General features: G+C 64.8%; 2 protein-coding genes across 9 annotated transcripts in view; one reads left to right on the top strand and one right to left on the bottom strand.

Moving 5' to 3' along the window:
- Positions 1-840, top strand: part of SLC19A1 (solute carrier family 19 member 1) — a 5,764-nt gene extending 4,924 nt beyond the window's left edge. For all 4 annotated transcript variants that reach the window (XM_040561268.1, XM_040561267.1, XM_040561269.1 and 1 more), the window contains one exon: positions 35-840. In XM_040561268.1, the coding sequence (XP_040417202.1) occupies positions 35-199 (165 nt within the window). In that variant the 3' untranslated portion in view covers positions 200-840. The remainder of the gene's footprint in view (positions 1-34) is intronic.
- COL18A1 (collagen type XVIII alpha 1 chain) lies at positions 641-24,309 on the bottom strand. Of its 5 annotated transcripts, none has more exons than XM_040561265.1 (41): positions 24,162-24,309; positions 13,211-13,755; positions 10,952-11,032; positions 10,808-10,867; positions 10,592-10,730; positions 10,387-10,511; positions 10,263-10,289; positions 9,956-10,135; positions 9,821-9,847; positions 9,669-9,731; positions 9,492-9,578; positions 9,321-9,374; positions 9,098-9,247; positions 8,915-8,977; positions 8,674-8,718; positions 7,595-7,735; positions 7,441-7,512; positions 7,282-7,353; positions 7,132-7,194; positions 6,871-6,906; positions 6,704-6,793; positions 6,504-6,533; positions 6,382-6,408; positions 5,833-5,895; positions 5,670-5,744; positions 5,542-5,577; positions 5,398-5,451; positions 5,120-5,194; positions 4,824-4,895; positions 4,632-4,674; positions 4,444-4,506; positions 4,321-4,364; positions 4,109-4,222; positions 3,816-3,960; positions 3,665-3,738; positions 3,448-3,576; positions 3,324-3,359; positions 2,952-3,221; positions 2,669-2,866; positions 2,395-2,510; positions 641-2,130 (listed from the first exon to the last, which is right to left on the bottom strand). In XM_040561265.1, exons 1-41 carry the CDS (start codon positions 24,247-24,249, stop codon positions 1,917-1,919), a joined length of 4,086 nt encoding a protein of 1,361 aa, XP_040417199.1. In that variant the 5' UTR covers positions 24,250-24,309; the 3' UTR covers positions 641-1,916. The 5 variants fall into 5 exon arrangements, with proteins under 5 accessions (XP_040417199.1, XP_040417200.1, XP_040417195.1 ...); XM_040561266.1 differs by lacking the exon at positions 24,162-24,309 and adding an exon at positions 20,203-20,272; XM_040561261.1 differs by lacking the exon at positions 24,162-24,309 and adding an exon at positions 18,252-19,114.

The raw sequence follows: 24,309 nt of genomic DNA, 5'->3' as shown, positions 1-24,309 counted from the left end.
CGCGGGGCTCGCTGCAGGCACCACTCTCTTGCAGTTCTACGTGTACTTCGGCTACTTCACGCTGCTGGCAGCAGCCTACCTGATAGTGGCCATCGGTGTGGGCATCCAGCACAGCCGCCACGCGCAGCCACCGGAGCCAGTCCCCGCCACAGCTCCGGTGCAGGAGAAGAGCCCAGAGGCAGACGCCACGGAAGCCTGAGTGTCAGCACCCAGCCGGGCAGGACGGACGGAGAGATGGATGGACGGGCTCCCTTGGCATGGCGCCTGGCCCTGGTGGCGGGTCGTGGCTCGGTAAATGAGTGTCACCACCACCAGCGTGTGCTTTGCCTCCCACCACGCTGGTGGTCCTGAGGATGCAGGGACCCACCTTCTGCCCCAGCTGCTCCGTGGGGCCGGGGGCTGTGCTCCTGCCCCGAATTGGGTGCAGAGGAGGATGCTGGCGTGGCGCAGAGCCAGCAACCAGCCCCGAGGCTTGTTCTTCCCACCCCTTTTTGAGGCTGACACGGCCTCAAACACGACCGGAGCAGAGGCAGGGTGCCCAGGGCAGCACCACCAGGTACCACGTGAGGGGAGCGGTGGGGGCCCAGGGGGTCCCGGCCACCGGCTCCCCATCGTCCTGCAGAGCTGTGTGGAGCCAGGCTACAAGAGGATAACGTTTCTTTATTCAGTGCCTTTAGAAAATGGTTTATGGGACACAACGGACAAAAATATAAAGATCCACAGGCTTTAAATTGCATTAATTACACAAAATACAGTAGACTGTAAGAAATAGAGGCCGTGTGACTCGCACAGCTTTTATGGTAATAATTTCCATACAATAATATAAAGCTAGTTACAGATTTATCTTTTTTTTCCTTTCTTTCTTTCTTTTTTTTTTTTTTTTAGCACCTTGGATTTGCCCACACCAATGCAAACTGGCTTTGCTCCGCCTCAGCCACCCCGGGTGCAACACCGGTGGCCTGGCGGGTGCTCGTGGTGTTTGGCCTCGGTACCACATGTGGTCAACACGCACACACACGCAAACGCATGTAAACACATGCCAAGGGCACGCCGGGCTGCCCCACTCCTGCCCCAGCTGGGGGGCTGCCCCATTACCCCGTGCACCCCCCCGGTCCCTGCTGACCTGTGCCGAAAGCCAGAGGCACCCGGGGCAGGGGCACAGGCACAGCCAGGGGTCCCAAGGGTGCACGGAGGGGATGGGACCCTGGCCCTGTGCAGGGGTGGCAGTAAGGGAGGGGGCCCGGAGGGGAGCTTTGGGGTAGATACTGGGGACCAGACCCCCAGGGTTCACCTCGTGCCCGGTGAGGAATGGGCGATAGAGGTGAGGATGATGAGGTGCAGGGCTGCCTGGGAAGGTCCTTACCAGGGGAGGACGGAAACTGCCGAAGAAGAGCCGCTGGGGAGCTGCACCACTGCCAGGGGACAGCCCCTCGCCTGGGGAGGGGACGTCTGGGGTCCTCCCTGGGCTGGCAGGAGATGCCACAGCTCCGGCAATGCAGCTCCTTGGTGAGGACGGTGTGGGGCTGGGCCCCCGCCCCAGGCTTCCCAGCAAGGCACACAGCATGGCATCTCCGAAACCTCCCTACAGTGTATCCTCCCCACCCAGCCTCCCCGAAAAGAGCATCTGAGCAGGGAGGAGCAGTGGGCGGTTGACACAAGGATACAGCTGCAGTGGTTAAACACAAGGGATTAGAAGAGAAGTGGTGTACGAGAGGAGGAAGAGGAGGAAGGCAGCCAGCCCACGGCTGCCCTGATCAGCAGGGGTGGAGGCGAGCGCCTGCCGGGCCGGGGCAGCAGCGATTGCGATACTCTTTGGCTTTAGGTCTGGGGGGAGAAGAAACCCAGTGGGGCGAAGGCAGGAGCGTGGCGGGGAGCAGACCCTCCCCGGGGAGGCGTGCAGCGCTCGGTGAGCAGGGTCATTTTTTGGCAGCGGTCATGAAGCTGTTCTCGATGCAGAGGACGATGAAGGCGTGCTGGCAGCTGCTGGCCGCCTGCTCCAGGAGCTTGCCCGAGCTCAGCGAGGAGGCCTGCCCGCTGGTGCTGCGCTCCTCCGTCCGCCACGCCTCGCAGTAGCTCTCGGGCAGGCGCCGGCCCTTGGCGTCTGAGCCATGCCAGACGCTCTTCTGCGGCCTGGAAGGCAGAGGGGGGGGTGAGGCTGCCGCAGCAGGAGCTGGTCCCAAGCCTCAGAGCCGGGACCCCAGCTGGTCCCCGTGGAGATGGACGCAGTGGGATGTGGCACGGGGTGCCCGGTGCCCAGGGATGGCCGCAGTGGGATGCAGCATGTGGTACCCGGTGCCTGCTCTGAACCCGTCCCCTCTGCCTCCCTGCCTGCCTGCCTGCAGCAGGTCATGGCCACATCCCGCGCCCTGTCAGGAGCCCCATCCCTGCACTCACCATGCCGAATCCCGCAGGACGTCCCGGCCATCGAAGGAGAGGATGCGGGCATCAGCCCGCAGCGGGGCCTCGCTGCCGGTGAAGAGAGCCTCCCAGTTACTGAAGAGCACCTCGTCCTGGGGGGCAGAAATGGGGGTCAGCCCATCCCGGGACCTCCGCAGCCCCAAGCCCTGGCTCCCAGCAGCCCCATGACGGGATGCTCTGTGGTGCCATGTAGGACGGACATGGCACAGGGGATGTGGCGAGGGGCTTCGGCAAGGGGTCGGGGCTGTACCCGGAGATTAACGATGGGCACGGTGGCACGGTCAGCCCTGCGCACAATGCTGTACAGGTCCTGCAGGCGGGAGGAGAGGAAGGCGCGGAAGGTGCCGGCCAGCCCGACCTGCCGGGCTTGCTGGAAGCACTGGAAGTCGGCGCCCCGGATGCCGCGCATGCCGCCGCTCAGCGGCGTGTTCAGGGCCACCAGGTGCAGCTGCAAAGGGGACAAGCAGGCATGAGGGACACCACGTCCAGTCCCATCACCTCCCAGCCCGGGGCGTGGGACCGGCAGCACTCACAGCAGGCTGGAAATCCTGGTGCACGTGGGCGGCCACAGGGGCCGGATCCGGCCGGCGCTGAACGTAGTAGCTGTTGAGGAGCTCGTGCTGCTGCAGCAGGGGCGGCTGGGGCAGGCGGTGCTGGTTGGCCAACACTTCGTCCCCGCGCCACGACCGGGCGGTGGGCGGGGGGCTGTGGTTGCGCAGGGGGTGCAGGGGCCCGCGGGGCTGGAGGGGGTGCTGGGACCCCCCGTAGTGGACGCTGGGCGGCTTGTCGTACACCTCATTGTCCTGGGGTGGGATGGAGGGAGGAAGGGAGGGAGCGCTCAGGGGCTGTGCTGCCCCCAGACCCCAGCACTGGGGATGTGGCGGGGACAGGGATGGGGGACTCACCAGTGCCGAGCTGGGGACCAGGGTATGCTCCTCCAGCTGCAAGGACACGGCACATGAGCGCACAGCCGCCACGCAAGCGCCCAAGCATCCCCCCGAACACGGTGCCACCCGTCCCCCGACTCACCAGGACCCTGCGGAAGCCCCCGCGCAGGCGGACGTAGAGCTCCTGCCGGTCGGCCAGGAAGACGAGCCCCCCCTCGGGCAGCTCGTGCGCAGCGCTCAGCATGGCCTGGTACGTGGGCAGGGCGCGCAGCTGCGGGCACAGCACGCCGGGCGCTCAGATGGCTCGGATGGCCAGCCCCTGCGTGGTGCCACCCGCCCCAACCAGAGCCCCCACTCACCCCCAGGGACGTCCCGCTGGTGCCCGGGGGCCCGGGGGGCCCCGGCGGTCCGGGGGGGCCAGGGATGCTGATAGCTGGGGGGAAGAGAGGTGAGATGGGGATGGGCTGCCCCAACCTGGGCCGTGGGCAGTGGCGCGGGGAAGGCGCTCACCTGGTCTGTGGGGGCCTGGGAAGGAGGGTGGCCCGGGGGGGCCGGGAGGGCCAGGAGGGCCTTGCCGCCCCTCGTATCCGATGCCGGGGGGTCCCTGCGGTCCAGGAGGCCCCGGTGGCCCAACGATGCTGTCCCCCTTGGGACCCTAGGTGGTGCGAGAGAGCATCCCTGAAGCAAAGCAGCCGGGGGTGCCGCCCCCACAGCGCAGTACCCAGAGCCTCGCTGCTCCCTGTGCCATGGTGCACTCACCGGCATGGTGTAGGGCACTCACTGGCAGGATGTGGGGTACTCACCGGCAGACCCGGGTAGCCCTGGGGCCCTGGTGGCCCCATGACACTGGGGCCATACAGTGCGGTGCTGCCTGGCTCACCCTTCTCGCCCTTGGGACCTGCCTCCCCCTTGTCACCCTGTGGGACAGCATGTCCTTAGGACGAGTGGCCGGGGAGCACCCCACAGCCCCGAATGGCTGGGGACCCCTGCAGCGGGCACGGGGAGAAGGCCTTACCCGCAGGCTGGCGCTGAAGCGGCTCAGGTCGTAGGGGAACTGGCCTGGGGAGACAGAGAACAGCGGCGGTGTGGGCACGAGCCGCCTGCCGCCCGCCTCTGCCCGGGGGGATGTGTCACTCACCTGGGGGCCCTGGGGCACCCATGTCTCCTTTCTCTCCCTTTTGCCCTGGGAACTGGTGGAAACCTGCCAAGAGCACAAGGGCGATGCCGTCTCAGAGGCGCAGCGTCAAGGCCACTGCCCTGACAGAGGGACCCTTTGGTGGGGTCCCCGGGCCGCTGGGAGGTGCTGGGGTGCAGACACCCCCTTACCCGGGAAGGCCGGCAGTGCAGGACGGCTGGCATCACTGAAAGCCTGCGGGGATGCAGAGAAAGCAGCTTCGGGGACAGCCACCTCCCTGCCAGCATGTCCCCTCCATATGACAACGGGATGGAGGTGGCGAGCACCGAGCCCACAGCACGGTGAGCCGGTCCCCGCCGTGAGGTTACGGTGGCACTACTCACATTGTTGCTGTCATAGACTATGCTGCCAGGAGGCCCAGGAGGGCCGGGGGGACCTGGGGGACCAGGGGGACCCTGGGGGAGGAAAGAAGACACATCAGGGTCCTGCAAAGCAGGCAGTGCGACAGGTCCCCGCACAGGGCTGTGGCTGTGCCCTGGGGCACCCAGCAGCTCAGCAGGGGCAGGGACAGCGGCTCAGGCATGCGTGTGCCCATTGCTGGAGGGACACAGGCCCCCAGCCAGCCTCTCGGTCCCCTCTCCCCCCACCACACCCCCTGTGCCAGGCCAGCTGCGCTCACCCGCAGGCCCAGCATGCCGCCGATGTCTGCCGGGTCGCCCTTCTCGCCCTTCAGCCCATTCATGCCGGGACGCCCCTGCGGACGAGCAGCGAAACATCAGCCTTGACCCTGTCCCTGTTCTGGGGTCACTGGTGCCCCTGCCCTCAAGGTGCTTCCTTCTGAGCCCACCACCCCCTGCAGACATGCCGGGGAGCGGGCTGGGGGTGTTTTGGGGGTGACCGAGGTAGAGGAGGTGGTGGCCCAGAGGCAGAGACAAACAAACCAGGAGCGGGTCTTACAGGTCTGCCCGGAAAGCCAATTTCTCCCTTCAGCCCTGCTCGTCCGTGGGGGCCCTGGAGAGAGAGAAGATGGGAGCGTTCAGAGCTGCGGGAGGAGCCCCTTCCCTCCCACGGGACACGAGGAGGACGGTGGTGCTGACTTACAGACGGGCCCATCGGTCCCTGCAGCCCTGGCTCCCCCTGTGGACAGCAGACGGGGAATTATTGCACCAGGAGCACCCGGCACTGCGCTGTGGCACAGGATGCGCCCGGCCCCTCAGCAGCACACCCACCTTCTCTCCTTTCACATTAGCGGCAACGATGGTCCCGTCTGGGCTAATGATGACGCCGGGCTCTCCCTTCTCTCCCTGCAAGAAAGCAGGAGGCACAAGGGGAGACAGGTGAACCGGCACCAATGCCAGGGCTCAAGAGGGGTGGGGGAATGCAAACCATTACCTTCAGCCCTGGGGAGCCCTGCAAGCCAGGCGAGCCCTGGTCCCCTTTTGGTCCCACCGGGCCCTGCACGGAGAAGCACGGGGCATCAGCCACCAGAAGCAGACCCGACCCAGCGATGGCTGTTTCTGCCCCGCCACCTCCACGCCTGCCTCCCCCCTAACGCTGGAGCTCAGCCCAGGGCGCACGGTGGGGCTCGGCTTGGCTCTGGGACCGCCACACCAAAAAGCGTGGCAGGATTGATAACCAGAGGTTTGGAACAAATGCCTGGAGCGTCTCTCCCTGGCAAGGAGGGCTGGCCAGGCTCGTGCCAGCAGGCTGGCAGCCATCAGTCCCTCACAGTGCCCTCAAGCTCGCAAGAATTTTGGCTCTCAGCTTCTCTGCTCGCTGACAGTTTCCCTCTGGCACGGCCTATTTTCATTCATCTGCCCTATTCCCCGAGGGGCGAGTTGGGCGGATGCTTTCCCGACCGTTCCTCTGGATGCTTGCCCCCAGTCCCAGCTGGCCCCCGGGGGCTGCCCCACTGCTGGCTCTGGTGTCCCCCCAACTCACCGGGAAGCCGGCGTGGCCCGGTCTGCCCTGCAGGGGGAACAGACACAGGTGAGAACAGGCAGCAGCTTTCCAGCCGCGGAGCCCTCCCAGCACCGCGGGCGGCAGGGAGGTGAGGTACCTACCTCTGGGCCCGGCAGAGCCGCCAAAGACCTCTGGAAAAACAGTCAAAATGTTTTTTTAATGAGACCTTTGCTCTGGAGCCCAGCCTGCAGCACGGGCAGAGCTGCAGGAGAAGTCCCCCTAGTTTTATTTCTGCACAACGGGCGCTGGGTAAGCCCCTCCTCCCCAGCGTTAGCTCCCCCCAAGCGTGGGAATGACTTACGTCTTCACCCGAGACGTAGACGACCTGTCCGGGGGGGCCAGGCAGGCCGGGGGGACCGGGCAGCCCCACTCCATCTTGGCCTCGCTCGCCCTGGAAAACGCAAGGGTCAGTGTGCCGGCTGCCACCGACCAGCCCCATCGGCAGCGCGGCACCAAGCCCGCACCTACCTTCTCACCGGGGCTGCCTCTGTCGCCTTTGGGTCCCTGCAAGGAGAAGGGAGCGTGGGTGAGCGTCCCGAGAGGCGGCGCCTTCGGGGGATGGGGTGCGCTGTGGCAATGCCCGCCAGCTGATGGGGACGGGGCTGGGAGCAGCACGAGCATCCCCCACGTGTGGTGGGCACCGAGCAGAGCAGCAGCTGAAGGCATGGGGGGTTTTGGCTGCTGGGAGCAGAGATCTACATGGAGATGGGGCCGGGGGCATGCTCCTACCTGCGGTCCAGGGAAGCCCTCCAGGCCAGGGCGGCCATCCACGCCGGGCATGCCAGCGTCCCCCTGGAAGAAGCATCGGGACAGGGCGAGATGCAGGCACAGCACCCCCCCTGGCATCCCCAAACATCCCCCCCGGCATCCCGCTCCTACCTTCGGTCCCGGCAAACCAGGCTGCCCGGGGCTGCCGACCTCCCCCTTGATCCCCGGCAGTCCTGGCACGCCCTGTAGGACACACGGACAAGGGGACGTGAGCACGCAGCGCCCAGCGGGGTTGGAAGGGAGGGAAGGGGCGCGACAGCCCCAAGTTACCTGAGGTCCGTCGGGCCCGCGCGGTCCAGGGGAGCCGGCGGCGAGCGGCAGCCCCGAGCCCTCCATGTCGGCCTGGGGCAGGAGAAGGGGCTGAGCCGTGCCTGTCCCCCTCCTCCCACCCTGCGCCTTTCCCCTGAACGCTCCTGGCACTTACAAATCCAGCCTCGTACGCCGGCCCTGGTGGCCCCGGTGGGCCAGGTGGGCCTGGCTGCCCTCGGGGTCCGATGGGCCCGGGAAGGCCAGCTAACCCCATCTCTCCTGGGGCGCCTGCTGGCCCCGTGTCTCCCTTGCTGCCCTGCAAAGGGGAAAGAAGAGGAGGGTGTGGATGGGAGCCCACAGAGCCATCCCCACGCAGCCATCCCTCAGCCTGGCAGCCCAGCCAACACCCCAGGTCCCTCTGCAATGTGCACGGTGGCCACCAGAGGCTCGTCTAAATTCATAAATGTTTTTTTACTTTTTTTTTTTTCTTTTTCCCTCCATGCTGCCCCAACAGCAGGGTGAACTCAGCACCGAGCTGGGACACTCGCATGCACCCCTGCATTGTGTTACAGGTCTCTAAGCAGTCTGCTCAGCCCTCGCCCCTATCTCCCACCCCGTCTACGCTCTCAATGCCGGTGAGCTCCCAGCTCCGAGGCACGTTAAACCGTGTGTAATTAACAGCACGTGTAATTAACAGTTTGGCTGCAGGGCTGTGGTGGGCAAGGGGCAGCCTGGCCCTGCAGGGAGGGGATGGCAAGTGTGTGTGTCCCCGCTGTGCCACCTGCCTGCTGTTACCTCGACCCTCGCCTCTCCCAGAGGTGGGGATGTGGAGTGGAAAGAAAGAAGCTGGAGCAGGCAGGAGGGGAGAGGAGGTGGTTTGCTCTGGTTAGAGGTGAGAAGAGGAGTGGGTACAGAGAGAAGAGAGATGTGCAGAAGACGGGGTGTTTCTGAACAGGGTGCAGGCACCCACTGGCTCCTTTCAGGGCCACCCTCGTGTTTGAAGGCAGAAAAACATCCCTGTTGCATACTGCCCGTGTGGGCACTTTCCCGTCCCAGTGTGCCAGGCTCACAGGCATCCCTCTGGCCCATGGCACCACTTGGGCGGCAGCACCCTGCGCCCTCAAGCCCCGGCACCGTTCTGCTCTGAGAAGAGCCCACGTGCCCGCGGCCCCCACGTCTGTGCAAGGGCTGCCCCCAGCACAGCATCCCTGCAAAGGGACCCCCCCTGAGAGGAGCCAGCCCTGGGCATGGTACCTTGGGTCCTGGTGCTCCGGGGAGGCCGAGGTCACCCACGTCACCCTGGGGAGGAGGAGAAGAGGGTGTGAAGGGGAGCAAGTTGGTGATCCCCAGCCCGGGCCTTGCTGGGTCTGGAGGGAGCTGGGGCCTCCGGAGATGCGCCAGGGGACGGAGCAGCAGCTGCTACAGGTCCCCAGGGTGCTGGCTGCCCCAGGAGGGAGCAGAGACATCCTGGGTGCACGGGATGGAGGACACTCACCCGCTCTCCTTTGGGCCCTGGTGGCCCAGGCATCCCGTCTTTTCCAGGAGGACCTTGAGGACCCTGCAAGATGCCCAGGAGGTGGCTTCAGCGTGGGGGAATGCTGTGGTGCTGGCAGGCACGGAGCTATTGCCACCACAGGGTGGCCCTGGGATGGCTCCCCCTTGGCCACCCCACTCCTACCTCTGGCCCCGGGGACCCAGGGACCCCATCTCTGCCGGGCAGCCCCGGTGGTCCTGGCAGGTCTGTGCTGTTCATCCCAAACCGTCCCGGCTCCCCTGGCAAGCCGGGCACACCAGGGGGCCCCGGAGGACCGGGTGGCCCTCGCGGGCCCTGTAAGAGAAGAAGGGGATGATGGCCAAAGGCGTCCCTTGCTCCCTGCCCGGAGGAGGGGTCCCACACTCACCCGCACGGTCTCCAGGTCACTGCCAAACCCGGAGCCCTCCATGTCGATGAATGTCTGGGGGAGAAGCGCAAGGGAAACACTGGGACCAGGGTGCCCAGCGGAGCAGGGGTGCTGCCCCAAGGCATCCCCATGCCATGCCCCGCAGCCGCCCCATGTCCCGGGGGCACCTACCAGCCTGTCCTGCTTGAAGGAGGGTCCCGGTGGTCCGGGGGGACCTGGCAGTCCTGGGGGGCCCCTTGGCCCCACACCGGGGTCACCCTGGGATGGAGGAGAGAGCGTGGTTTGCAAGCACAGCCTGGCCACCCGCTACAGCACGGGCACAGTCAAAGCACTGTCATGGTCACTCACCTTCTCCCCCTTCAGCCCGGGCTCTCCTGGTGTCCCGGGGAACCCCTGGGGCCCCATCACGCCCTGCAAAGGGGGGCAGAGGTTGGGCGTCAGCAGGTGGCGAGGTGCAGGGGCGGCCATCCCATGCAGCACCCCTCTGCCCCCCTACTTACGGGTTTGCCATCCTCGCCGGGATCGCCCTAGGGATGGCAAAGAGCAGAGATCAGTGAGGTGTGCCGGGGAAAAGGGGGAGCAGCCCCATCCCTGCACCCAGGAGAGGGGCTGCCTGAGCTAGGGTCTCAACTCACGGGCTCGCCGTCCCTGCCAGGGGCCCCTTCCTTCCCCGGCAGCCCTGGGGGGCCGGTGGGGCCGGGGGGGCCGGTGACTGGCTCCAGCACTGCACCGTCGGTATGCCGCGAGGGGGGGCCGGGCTCACCGGGCTCGCCTTTCTGGCCCTTGGAGCCAGGATAGCCAAAGCCAGCGCTGCCCTGGGGAGCAGAGGGAAAGGCGTCTGCCCGTGCCCAGCAGCACGGCCCCTCTGCCCCCCAGGGCTCACAGCCGGCATGGGCACAGCTTCGCCCTGCGGCACTGCCCAGCTCCCCCAGCGATGCTCACCTTGATGCCCAGTTCACCTTTTTGCCCCTGCGGGAGAGAAACGGAGACGGATGGGTGTCAAACGTGGACATGTGGCTGCAAACCAGCGGGAGAGGCAGCCCCCAACAGCACCTCTGTCACCTACCTTCTCGCCCTTGGTGCTGCCCATCCCCAAGACGCCACCAGTCCCCGAGTCCCCTTTCAGGCCACGTTCGCCTTTCTCCCCTTTTTCTCCTTTGGGGCCAGCGCCTGTGGACACAGGAGAGGGACCTGGATGCTCTGGGTGCTGACACCGCTGGGGACAGCCACCCTCCTGTGTCTCCACTGCCGCTGCGGTGCCCCAGCGTTACCTCCCGCAGGGACCCGCAGCCTCTCCTCCGCTCTGGTCCTCTCCGCCTGCTGTGGGGAACCTGCGCCACTCCTCGACCCGCTGTCCGCTGCCACGGGTGGGGAGGTGACGGGGACAGCATCCACCAGCCCCGGGACACCCTGTGCCGGCGACAAGGGGACACCAGCTTTGAGCCTTGCCAACCAGCACGTTGACGCTGAGCGCAACGCCAACTCACCCCATCCTTCCCCGAGGGCTGGCGCCTGTCCTCTGCCCCGCTGCCAAAATCTCCAGATGCCTGCGTTTGCCCGGGGAGAGACAGAGCGGGTCAGCCTGCTGGATGGGGTAGGATCCCCCGAGGCTGTGGCCACCCAACGCTCACCTCGGCGTCGTCGTCCTCCTCCTCGCACTGGTGCTCGGCTGCCCGCGGGTCCCCTCGGAGCTTCAGGTCAGCAATCACACCCTGCAAGACACCGTTGTGGACCAACATGGGGTCCTGCTGCCCTGCCACCACCCTACAGAGCCATCATGTCCCCAAAGCAGAGGTGGGACATGCCGGCTGCGGCTAGCCATCCCCCCATGCTGCAGGATACAGCACCTCTGCGCACGACCTCGCCCCCAGCCCCTCGCACCCCAGCCCCGTGCTGCCGGCAGGGCTCAGCTCCCTGCTGCGGACTCCGATCCATGGGAAAAAGCCCTCCAGCACTAGGAGGTCACAGCCGGGCCCCGGGCAGCTGCACAGCAAGGCTTTTACGGGGAGTTTTTGGATGTGCTCCTCGCTTCCACATCGCCGGAGCACTGCCCACCCCAGCCGGCCTTGCTGCCTTGCCCCTCCCCAGCCAGGGATGACAGCCAGCCCCAGGCCGCCACCGTCTGATTTTGTATTTCTTAGGCTAATCCCCACTTCCTTACCATTTATTTGGGTTTTGGAATCGTCGTGAGCATTCAGACCCCTTATTTACACAACAAACCTCCACAAACTCCTCCCTAAGGACGTCACCTCCAGAGAAGCCCCCAGAGCTGAGCTACCCGTGCTGCCAGGGGGGCACCATCCCCATCCTGACCCAGGAGGGTGCGTGGGCACTGGCCGGACCCTGCAGCTCTGCAGGGCCACGAGGCAAAGCCCAGGTCCTCGCTGCTGGGACGGGATGTGGGGATGCTCTGAGCCCAGCAGGGCAGCAGGGAGAAAACCACCCCGCCAGGGGCCGTGCTGGGAGGCGAGGTCGGAGAGGAGCGGTGCCTCGTCTCTGGGCGAGACACCTAAAATAACACCGGGGCTTGCTGGCAAGCACAGCGTGCCGTGTCCGGGAAAGAGACATGCTCAGGAAGCACGAGGTGTTTAAGAAAACAAGAACCGTGGGCAGTCGCGGTGCAGCCAGGCTGCCTGCTATCCATCTATAAATAAAAATACAGAGAGCTATAACCAGCCCCCAAGCAAACAGCCCCCGTTTGGGCTCTGAGCTCTTCCTGGGGCTGCCCGGCTCTGTCCCAAGTTTCCTCCCACCAAGCACCAGCACCAAGCCTGCACTATGCTAAATGCACTACTCCAGGCTGGCCCTTCCAGGCGCTGGCCTCTTCTCTGGCATCCCGCTGTGGCCAAGCCCTCCATCTGCAGGATTTATTCGGCCCTGTCGGTGGCAGGAGCGCGGGCTGGGCGTCATGAGGCAGTCAGATGCCCCGCAGACACCCCGGGGGCCGGCGAGGCCTCAGCCTCAGCCTCCCCTTCCTTGGGGCTGGCAGGGGGGCCGCTCTGCAGGCTGCCTCCTCACCGAGGCAGAAACATCACCTGCTAGGAAGGCACGAGTGTGCTCTGTTCTGGATTTTTCTTCCGCACCCGCCTCCCAAATCCTCCAAACCTCCTCCAGCTTGGAGGTGATTTCTTCCACGGCCACAGCTTGGCCCTCCCAGCAGGTTCAAGAGCAGGAGGTTGCTCTAGAGACCCCTCGGGGGCCAACTTGAGCCACTGGTCCCCAGCCCATCAATTATTAATCCCTGCCCGGGGACCTTTCCACAGCCTCCCTGCCCGACACGGTTTAATGGCTCCGAGGCCCCGGCGGTGCCAGTTGTGAGCCAAGGCAATGGTTAAGCTCAGGAGTGCAGTCCTCAGCTTTCCTCCCCCCAAGAGCTGTGGGGGATTTCCATGTCAGATGCATTTTCCCCACACTTTCCGTAAATCTTATCTAACACGCAAGCTGTGCTCAAATCGCAGTCCGAGCTATCACCTTCCCTCCCGGCTCTCAAACCTCTTCCTGCAGATACCGCCCAAAGCCGGCCAGCAAAGATATGCTCCAGCCCAGACATTTTTTCCAGCTAAGAGAGACCATTTCACCAGCCCAGCTAGCAGGCACCAAAGCAGATGGGTATTTTTAGCAAAGTGGAGGCTCAGAGATACTCTGTGCACTGCTGGAAAAGCCATGGGCCAAGGTGGATGCCACGGTGCAGCCCCATCGCCTTCTGCCTTGGGAGCTTTGCCCTGGGGAGGCCCAGGGACATAAAGCTGGTGGCTTCTTAAGCCAGCCCTTCTTGCCAGGCTTCCTCACGACACACGTCGACTGGTTCACAGTGTGGGCAAAGAGGCTGGTGTCACGTCCAGCTGCCCTTCTCCTTGGGAGCTGCAGGTTGGGGTGACCCAAGGCCTTACCTGGTATTTATCTGGGTCAGCCCCCCCAGCCTGAGCAACGAAGAGCCCGGAGCCTTCTTCCAGCTCCATCTCATCCGGGGAGCGCTCGAAGCGGACCCGCTCGTACTCCTCGCAGTCCAGGTAGAGGACAACTTCGTCCTCCTCCACGCTGATGGCGAAGCGCGTCCACTGGTTGAGCAGCGTGGGCACGGTGAAGGTGGCCGCCGCGTAGGAGCTCTGCGAGCCCGGCTCCGTGTAGTAGAAGATGATCTGCTGCTTGCCCGCATGCAGGTCCGAGAGCTTGACGCCCACGTAGATGATGCTCTGCAAGGAGTCCGTGATGGCAAAGAGCACACCGGCCCGGGGGGTGGTGGGCTGGATGTGGAAGAGGAGAGAGAAGTCCCGGTAGAAGGGGCTGGGCAGGTGGTACCGAGCCACCTGGCCCGTGTTGGCATTGGGTCCAAAGACATAGCCGGGGTTGTTGTCGGGGCCGTAGATTTTGAGGATCTCCTCTGGCGGGGGGTCTCCGATCAGCTCCAGGAGGCTGACCTCGGTGCTCAGGTTCTCTGCAAGAGGAGGGAGAGGAGACGGTGACAACCAGCACAGCGAGGACACGCACCCTTGGCAGGTCCCCCCCTCTCCCCAGCACCTTTGGGGACACCGCACGGGGCCACCCGCTCCTCCTTGGGAAGGCAGCGTGCTCTCACGGGGCTGCTGCTCCGCAACCCGCTGGAAATGAGGGAGGAAAGCGACACGCAGGCTCTGCTTTGCATCTCAGCTGCTGAGCCTAAAAGTCCCATCCAGCCAAAAGGAAACTCGCTGGTGAACTTTCGGGATATTTCGTGCCCTTTCCAATTAATTGCTACTTCACTTTTCTTGTCTTGCAGAGATGACCCCAACACTCATTGTCTCCAGAGGAACGTTTTGATGCTTTCCCCAGCAGCTAACCCTGCTTCTGGCCCCATTCCCTGGACGGATTCAGCTTCCCAAAGCAAGCGGGGATCTTCCCGAGGGAGGGAGAGGAATTGCTGTCCAGATGGACAACCTTGTCCCTGGATGGGGTGGTGCCAGGGCATGGGCAGCACATCCGTATGGATCAACCCACGGACCAGGACGTGCATCGTAACGGAGCAGGGGGGGTTCTGGGGAGCAGGGAGGGAGCCGGCATCTTCCCGTGCACCCCGGAGCTGCAAACTGGATGCAGCAGCAGTGCTCCTCAAGCTGCTCCCCCAGCACCATCAGGGTGCAGCTCCCAAAACGTGTCCCAGTCCCTGCTGCTGGCTCTCCGGCTGCACAGTATCCCTCAGGTCTGATAAAATCAAAGCGATCGTGCACGTGCGGCCACACGCCCGTGCCCACGCATGCCCGTGCCTGCTCCAGGGTCACGGCCACCCCCACATGGCCCTGTCCCTGCAGGGTCACCGCGGCTGGGAACAATCCCAGCCCTCCCCTTGCACTGCCTGGGAAAGCTGCCGGGCCGACGCGCACCCCGCCGGCTTCCCAGCTGATCTCAATTTCCAGCTCGCCTCCTGCCCCGGCTCGTTTTCTCAAGGCACTTTGGGGAGTTCTGGTCAGGACGGTCTCTCCTACCAGGCGCAGCTGAACATCTGGCTGCGCGAGCCAGCCCTCTGGATGCAAACTCCTGTTGTTTTGGCAGCACGCACATCCTCATCGCCCACACAACGGGCGCTGGATTCCTCCCTTCCTATGTCAACCTCTCGGGCCGGTGCCAACTTGATGCGAGCGAGCATGCTGCACGCCGGTGATGTTTAACTCCAGATTTCCCAGGAGTGAGAAAAATCTGACAGCTGCTCCCAGGTGCACGTCCCCATTTCGGGCTTGCCACTACCACGGCGGCCACCCGCACTCCAAAATGGCCGAGGGCTGCGGTATGGGACCTGCTCCAAGCTGCCAGCCAGGACGGGGATTTTGTCCCCTTCTCGAGCCAGGGACACAAGGGGCCTCTGCAAGAAGCTGAGGCAATTCAGTATTCCTACTTCCCCATGTTGAGCACAGGCAGGGGATATCGGGGCAGAGGTGTGCACAGGAGGCCGGGAACCTCCACCCTGCTCTGGAGCCAAGTATCTTCCTCCAGAGCTCTTTGAAAAATAAAAAGATATTAAAAAAAAAAAAAAAAAAAAAAAAAAGGAAAGAAATCAGCCCAGCCCTGCCCAGCCTGGAAGGAAAACATGTCCTTTGGGATGGTGGGAGGAGATGAATACCTGGGTTTCTCTTCCAAAGCCTGCGGGCACCTGTGCAAGCGGAGCATCCCCAGCCTCCCATGGCTGCCAAGCCAGGACGCCAGGGCTGACTGGCCCTGCTGGAGGGAGATTAGAAACGCCCGTTTTTGAGGCAGGGGCATGTTTTCTCTCCGCCAACCCCAAAAAGCATGAGTCCTGTGGATGGCAGCCACCCTCGAGTTGCTCCACGCAGGCACGAGGAAAGCCGCTCCCGTGGCGCTGGCCACCCCTGCGTGCGTACGGAGCAGCCCCGGCGCCGAGAGACGCCGCCAGGATGCAGGGACTGCGCTTATCTCGGGTTGGAGGAAGCCAAATTCGGAAAAGCTTTAAGCTAAGAGGAAATTAGAGCTTCCTCCCGGGGGTCCGCACGGGCTCGCAGGGGTGTAGGAGCCATTGCTGCAATTTCGCCATGCAGACAGCCCATCCTCTGCCTTGGGGCTCGAGGTGTGGGGGGGGAAAGGCTGAAAGAGGCTTTTGTTAGCAAGGCAACTTTCAAGCGTGTTTCCCTTGGTATTTCAGCCATCTCTGGGATCCCCCCTCCTCTCTAAACGTGCCGCTTGTGCCCTGGCTGGGAGACGACACGAGGAAGCTTCCCAAAGAAAACAGGGTCGCGCCTTGCCCACGTGCAACGTGCGAGCAAGCCCACGGCCAGGGAGCACGCGCCCAGGTCCCGTCCCACTGCGCGCGTGGCATGGGGACAGTCCCTCGGCCAGCAGGACAGCACTCGCCCCCCAGCCTGAGCGTGAGGCTCCCCAGCACCGCCGCCTACAATGAGACATTGTGCTCGCCCTGGCCACGGGAAGTGCTGCAGCCAGAAGCCAGACACGGCACCGTGACCCTGCCTGCGGGCTGGTGCCGTCGGGTGCCCGCTGGTTGCCCCAAATTCCCAACAGTGGGGAGGCAGGGAAATCCCCCAGACGCAGCTCCATCTCAACCCCAAACCTGCGTGCCTTTTCCAGAGCGATTCCTGGAGAGCCCAAACACTGCACCCTCCGTCCTGTGGAGGACTGCCAGCACCCGCGGCGGGCTGCGGAGCCGGCCACACGTCTCTCCCATGGCCCGGCTGGGTGCCAAAGGCTGCCGGACGCCACTGCAGTTGCTGGTGGCGCTGGCATGGGATCATACAGGGATGCGTCAGGCTACAGTGACCGAGCTTTGGGTCCCGTAGCCCTTGGAAGGGCCCCAGGGATGCTCCAAGCCGCTCTTCGCCTGCGCCGCCTCCATCTCTGCTCCCCCATCGTGCAGCATCCCACAGACAGAGCCGCTTTGACAGCCCGGGGAGCCACCAAGGCCACGTGTGCGTCCCTTGTGCCCAGACCCCTCTGCCTTGGCCGCCCCTGGACGTCACCCGAGGGCACAGGGGTCTGGCTGGGAACACAGCCTCATTCAGCAGAGCTGTGAGGGGTGGTAGGGGGGGGCTTTCATCTCTGACTGATCCCTGCTCCGAGGGGTGCTTCTGACCTCCCCCCGTGAGCAGCCCCAAGCTGCCACCCTTGGCTTCTCCCCCCGCAGAAGGAGGCCTAAGCTTCTGGCCAAGTTACACACAGCTCGAAACCACTTTGTAGTGAAAATAGGACACAAAGCACCTCTCGTGCCTTCTGAGCAGGGGGGATCAAACATTAGCCGTGGGTAAATCATTAACCCCAAAGCGAAGGTGCTGGGGCAGCTGCAGGAGAGCGGGGCAAGCATGCGAAGGTGTGTACGTGGGGTCACAGCCCCAGCCCCCGCTGGGAGCGATGCCCTGGTGTTCCCTTCCCCAGGTCACCTTGAAGCCCCCGTGGTGAGCTCCGCAGCCACCCTGCATGGAGGACCAGCCCGAGGACAGGGCAGGGATGCTCAGCTTTGCAAAAGAAGCCAACACCCAAGAGCTGGAAAAGCCGAGGCTGGGTGGAAGGAGGCTTTGGCCAGGGGTCTCCGCAGCCTCCCGCAGAGACGAGGCAGTTGCATCCCTTGGCGCACGGGAAAGCCAGGCGTGGCTGGCCCGGTGGGGCGTGGGGAGGACAGACACACAGACAGAGATCGCCCAGCCACATTACCTGCAGACACATTAATAAAGACACAAGAATACCCTCCGTCCTCCTCGGGGAGAGAGTCACAAGGCAGAGGCAGGCGCCCGCCGGCAGAGTGCATCCAGCACAGGTCTCTGACGGCCTCGCAGAAGCCCTGGCACGGCGGGGGGGTTACGGGGACAGAGGCGCTACACCCAGGGACCAGGAGCAAGCAGAGGAACCACTCCAAGTAGCGGTGGCACCGAGACTCAAGCAGCCCCTCCCACTCATGCAAAGCAGCCCGAATTTCCGCCTCGCTGCCGTGGCTGAGATAATTCGGCAATCTGACATGGTCGGTGCCCAGCACGGTGCAGAAGGGCAGGTTGGCCGGGAGGGGCAGGCAGCGCCCGGCCGCTGGCATCAGTCCGGGAAAGGAGGAAGCGAGACCCTCGCCGCCACCGCCAGCGAGCCGCAGGGTGGAGGTTAGTAAATCAAAGTGGGGAGCACCGGCGGTGTCAGCAGGACGAGAATCCACACCGCCAGCTGCCCTCTGTTGGGGCGCAGAAGGGCTCCGGCTCCCGTCTGCACCGGCCAGCGCCAGCCCCCCACCACCGGTGCCTTGGCTGCTGCCGTGCTTTGGGTCCCTGCCACCCAGCGGGGCGGCGCTTGGAGCGGCAGGGGACGGCCCGGGGGCCACCGAGGGTCCCCCGCCCCACGTGCCGGCGCGGTCTGCAGCACGTGGCGTGGGCGATGCTCCGTCTCTCGTGGGGTCCGGGGCTGGCGCCACCTGCTCGCGGGCACCGTCACCTGGTGAGAAAGGGAAAGGAGCACTACCTGGGCGGGCAGCCACCGGCTTCTGCAGGGACACCCGTGTCCCCTCCGTCTGCCGGGGTGGCTCCGTCGCATCGGGGTGCCCCGTCCCTGCGGGACGCGGGGCCTCGGCGGGGACGTGGGCGGATGGCGTGCTGCTGGGGGGAGTGGCCGTCCACGAGATGCTCGTCGGCGCCGTGATGCCCGCAGAGCTCCTGTCCCACTGCTCGGTGCCGTCCGCGCTCTCCTGGCCCGTGGGCACTGCCGTGCTGGGGTCCTGCTCCTGGTGCTGCTGCGTGGTGGCCGGGCCCCCCGCCGCAGGGTCACGCTGCTGTGCTGCCGTCCCTGGGGGCGCGCTCGGGGTGGGCGATGCCTCTGCCAGCTGGGACGCGGCAGCTCCAGTGCTGGGTGCCACAGGGGTTCCCGTGGTTTTCGAGCTGCCCCAAATCCAGTCCAGGAGCTGTGCCTCGGAGGAGGAGAAGCAGCAGGAAGCCAGCAGCAGCAAAAGCCCCAGGCGGTGTGGAGCCATGGGGAAGGGAAATCGAGCCCAGTTGCTTCGCGAAGAGAAACAGAGGGGCTGGGGGAAGGAGAGGAGGGCAGAGGCAGGAGTTCAGCCCCGGTGAGGCGCCCGCAGTGCTCACATCGGTCTCTCCTCCCCAGCGCCGAGCCTTCAAACCGGAGCAGAAGGAGGAGTGGCTGTGCTGCTGGCCACGCCAAGCCCTCCTCTGCCGAGCGCCAGCCTCCCTTGCAGTGGGCACGTCCCCCTGGGGGCACGAGGCCGGGCCGGGGACCCACCTGAGCCCCCAGACACGTCTGGGAGCCGAGCCAGTGGTGGGTGCGAGCTCCTTGCGCTCCCTGCCCCGCATCAGCCAGCTGCTGCTGCTCCCCGCCGTTAACTCCTTCCCACCCAAAGGAAGGAGGAGGAAAAAATCCAGATTTCCCCTGGATGGAAATGCAACAAGTCCCCGGAGCAGCAAGTGCTTTCGAGACGCTTTCCCCGATCAGTCTCGCTGCCAGGACCCCCCAGGTGCTACGGCGGGACAGCGAGCGAGCAGGGCTCTGGGGGAGAGCAGCCGGGCCCCCCCCAAGCATCATGCGCCAGCCCCGTCTCGAAGCCAGGACATGTGAGCAATCGTAGCCTCCAGTGCTGGGGTTTTGCCGAAGCCAGTTGCGAAAGCCTCTGCTGAGCAGCTCAGCCTCGGAGCCAGCTGGGGACACGGCCGCTCCGCGCGTCCCCAAGCCCTCCATGACCAGGAGGTGCTGGAAAAGCATGCAGACTAAGGCTCAGATGTCTGTTAGCTTCACGCAACGCTTCCCACGCTACGTTTTGGGGCGATACGGGCGAGTTTTCCCATTAAAGTGCTAGCTGGCAGGGGAACCATGCCGCGCTAACACGCTTGCCCCAAAACTGATGTTGTTACACGAGCGCTTTGTGGAACAGCTCTCCCCCGCCGCGGAGCAGCCTGCAACCAATGTCACGCATTTTTTGCCTGCATTTTTTGCCTTTACGCCCAGGTTTCCGCGTGCCCCCCCCCCCGTGAGGGGGGAGCTCCCTGCAGCTCCTGCCAGCACCGCCTGCCTCGTCGTGTCCCAACAGGACAGGGCCCCGCTGCGCTTCCCGAGGCCGCTCCACCCCAGGACGAACCCGTGCGCCCGTGCCCCCCCGCGGGAGCAGCACGTTTGCCCGTCTGCTGGGGACGCTTTGCAGGGGGACAAATCCCAGGCGCTGCCTCCCTGCAGCAAGTGCATCGCTTCGGGAGCAGCGTGGAGGGGATTTTGCAGGCGTGTTGCTAGGCCAGGGGGGTCCCCCTCCGCCCAGCGATGACAAGCACTCGGACGAAACCCGTGCAAAAGTACCGCAGCAAACAGGGCTTTGCACCGCAGCCAAGCAAGGCTGGTCCAGGTCAGGGAAGGCCAGACCTGGGTCCAGGTCCTGGACACAAAGCCTTTTCCTTTCCAGCGTTGCCCAACATACCCGGGGATCCAGGAGGAGAGGGCACTGCAGAGGGGGACAGCCGTGACGGGCTCATTCCTGGCCGCCCAGATGGACAGACGGACAGCAAAGCTGTTCCCTGGACGGAGCCCAAATCCCTTTCTCACGCTGGTGAGTCAGGGCCGGGGGATGCCGGGTGCTGCCGCCCTCCTCCCACCCCTGCGGGAAGGACGTGTGGAAATGCCAGGCTCAGCAGCCTTTCTGCCCCAGCCTCGCAGGGGCCCAACGCAGAGGCGGTCGGCGAGGAAAAGCCCCGGAATCCGTGCTGGGCTGTGCAGAGAAACAGCCCTTTTAGGCTCCTCGACAATGGAGGGATTCAGTTTTGCCACAAAGGGGTTGTTGACGGGCCACGGGCGCAGCCGAGGAATGCACCGCGCACGCCGCCCCGCGCAGGGGGGATGCGGGCTCCATTTCCCACGGCCTCTCCCCCAAAGCAGGGGGCAGGAGCGGAGGGCAGGAGCAACGCTCTGGAGATGCGCAGCAGGCAGAACGCCGGGCAGGAGCACCACAAGCCCCGGCAAGCCGCCTCGCCTCCGCCGGGGGCATTTCGGGGCTGGCGGGGGGCGGCACCGTGCCGGGGCGCACCAAGCGCGCAGCCGCAGCGCGGATCCTCGGGCTGGGAGCAGGGAGGCAGCGTGCACAGGGCGTCAGGGGAAGAAAAGCCGGAGAGCACGTCCCCCTGGTTTCTAACCTGCAGCTCCCCACCCGTGGTTAACCAATAACCGCGTTTGGAGCGGGGCGCTGGGGCACGGGGCTGAGCCAGCGGGTTTCCAGCAACCCCGGGGCACCGGGAGAGCCCGGGGCTGTGGCAGGGGACCCGGCCAGGAAAATATTTGCTTTTGCTGTGCTAGTGCTGCAGCGTGTGGGGCTTGTTGGTGCCTCCTGCCACTGCGCTTCGAGCTCTCGCCCTGGAGGGTTTGGGGATGGGACGGGAGTGGGAGCTCAGCAGCCCCCATCCTGCGGGTCCGGGTGGCTGCTGGGGACACGAGGACACCCAGCAGGTCCCCGTGGTGTCTCACCGGCCGCTCCCCCCCGGGGGCTCCCCACCACAAGCTGAGCGCAGCGAGCGGCGCAGACGGACAGACAGACGGAGGGACAGGCAGGCGGACGGACAGGCGGGCGGACGGACAGACAGCAGAGGGAGCCCCAGGTCCGAGCAGAGCGCGGAGGCGACACCGCAGAGAGGGACCCCGAGGGGTGCGCCTGCCCCGGCTCCCCCCAGCCCTCCAGCTGCAGACCCGACCCCACAGCTGGGGCAGGACGAGCCCCCTCCAGGTGCCACTGCCCCAGCGAGCACCTCGCCCACCAGGACAGAAGGCCATCGGCATTTTTAGCAGAGCAAGCCCGGGCAGAGCTGGTGGGGCAATCTGATCGCCCCTCACCCGCAGCTTCCTTCCTCCCCTCCCCGGGCCTTTCTCTTGCTTTTGACTCCTGCTAAAAATGCCCCCAGCCCCCTCAGAGAAGTGGTGTGGGATGCTCTGGCAGCTGTCCCCGCAGCAGCACGGCTCCGTGCCCCACCAGGACCAGCAGGGAGGACACCTGGGGTTGCTTCTGGTGGAGAATGAGGAATTACCTTCCTCCCTGCCGCATGCATCAAGCTTGTGCTAGGGATGCATAAGTGGAGGGGCTTAGGATAACAGCCCCCACCAGCCCCCTTTCTGCAGTGGCAAAATGTTTTGACGGTTTCAGGGTGCGCACCCTGCTGCTGGGGCACCCACGGGGCCGTGAGGCTGCCCCGTCTCCTCCACCAACCCCATGCACAGCTCAGACCTGGGGTGCCAAAGCTGTCTCATGCCGGCACGCTGCAGCCCTGCAACCTTTCCAAAGCCTGCCCTCGCTTTACAGCAGGCTCCTTTGTTAGCCTGCAGAAAGCTCACCCAGTTAACGCGGGGAGGCGACAGCAGCACCGTTGCGTGCTCCTAACGCAAGGCAGGAGAAAGCACCCAGCTCCAAAGGGCACAAAACGCGGCGGAGTGAGCCGTGAGACGGGGGAGTTGGCTGGGAAAATCGCGGCTGCCAAACAGTTGGGCCAGCTAACCTCTGACAAAGCACCACGCGCGGCGCTGCAGGCCTGGATACCCGGCACCCCGGTGCGGAAATAAGGGCACACGGCGGTGCTGCCCCGTCCGCTCACCTTCACCTCCTCCACGTGAGGGCTGCTGGGGAAGGGACGAAACCTCAGCGCCGGCCCAGCAGGAACGCTGGAGGCGGGAGCACTTACTCACCAAGCAGAAAAAATTCGGCAACTGTCAGAGGCAGATGGTATCTTTAAAACCTATCGATGTTTGGGATTTTAATCTCTTCCTCATCCGAAAACACAAACAGCAGTTAAAAGGCACTCATCGGGACACACGCGCAAGAGGCCCGAGGATATTGCCACATCCCGCTGACCTCCCATGTGGAGGGACGGACGGACGGACGGCAGGACACAGCTGTGCCAGGGGCCGGGACGCACACGCCCCCAGCGCAGCACGCTGCCCCTCGCTGGGGACCTGAGGCTGACTTTGGGACGAAACCAAGCACAAAGCGACTCAATGACCAACCGCAACCCACAAAATCAGCGCGCGGCTCCCCGTGATGCCCAAGTCCTCCCGAGATGCGCACAGGCAGAATCCTTCCCCGCCCCCCCCCCCCCCAGTCCTGACAAACTCGGTGCAGCAGTGATTTTTGTGGCAGAAAGGGGTGCTGCATGGTTGCAAGTGCAGCCCCCAAGCCAGCGTGCGTGACAGCAGCCACCAGGCCACGGCGGCGGTGACGCAGGTGGTGGCTTCGGGAGGACATTTCTGCTGGGACCGGCCTCCCCCAGCCACGCCGCACCGTCGAGCCCCCGGGACCGCAGCGTTCCTAAACATTTACTCATGGAGAGACAGAAACTTCCTCCCAGCGAATTCCTCGATAAGATAAACCATTAAAATGTCACAACTGCCTGAGGGAGCAATCAAATCATCCAGGGGATAACAAACTCCTCGGTGTCAGCAGGCAGGCAGCCCAGGCGCGCTGCGGCACGGGGACTCACCCCGAGCAGGGCACCCGCACACCTCCAACGTGCGGCGGACCCGAAGTGCCCCGAGCCTGGCTCTGGCGTCCTGCGCCTCCTGCTGTGACCCCAGCCAGCTCATGGGGGCACCGGGGACACTCGTCAAAGGAGTATTTTTAATTTGTCGGCCCTCGTGGGAAATATGCAGGCTGTGGCAGCGGGCACAGCGAGCTCCGACGGCGGGGCCGCTGCAAAGCAAACAATCCGTCCGCCGTCCTCCCGGCGAGGCTAAAAATAAAATACCAGCAGGCCCGAGACCCCGGGGAGAGCACGGGACGGGTCAGGTCTCACCAAAGCCACCGCGCATTTGCCTCGTAACTCGTTACCCGTCAGCAAAGACCAGGAGCCCCGGTCCGAGGGGAGGGCAGCGATGCGGGGGCAGCTCCCTTTTCCCCCCCACATCTTGGTTTATCCGACAGCCAGCGGGGCGCAGGACAGGGGGGCACCAGCTCTGCTTCCCATCACTCCGGGCCGCCCGACAGCCGGGAGATAAGGCAGGGGAGGCGAGGGAAGGAATGTGCCCCGCTCCCCCGTGGCAATACATCACCTTGCAGACAAATTGCTCCCTGGAGGAGGGGAGCTGCAGAGCCACCCAGGCCCCAAACCGCCTCGAACCCGGCACTGCCTTCACCCACTTTACCACCAGCGGCTGGCATCAACTCCGCCGTGCCCCAGCGGGGGGCACGCAGCATCCCCCTCCCCACGGCACGGCCAGGAGGTCACAGCTCCTCCACCCGACCTCCCGGGAAGCCTCAAATTGTGATCGCGTTCCTGGCATTCCTGCCCCAGCACCAGCAGCCGGGGGGCTCCAGTGGTCGGCAGCGCTCATGATCCTCCCCAGGAAAGCGTCTTGGTGATGGGGGTATCATTTCCCACCCAGCACTGCTCCCAGGCACCTGTTTACCTGGAAATACAGAGCAAGGAGACCTCTGCAGAGGGGAGAGGAGGGCAGGGGCTTGCAAGCTGACTCGATGCCGCTGCAGCTTGCTCATTTGCAGAAAGCAAAGCCGAGACGCCGAGGAAGAGCCACGCAGGTGGGAGCTGCATGCCCG

This window comes from Cygnus olor, chromosome 6 (assembly GCF_009769625.2).
Source record: "Cygnus olor isolate bCygOlo1 chromosome 6, bCygOlo1.pri.v2, whole genome shotgun sequence".
NCBI lineage: Eukaryota > Metazoa > Chordata > Aves > Anseriformes > Anatidae > Cygnus > Cygnus olor.
The sequence above is the reverse complement of the archived record's forward strand: the minus strand, read 5'-3'. Positions and strand labels throughout refer to the sequence as shown.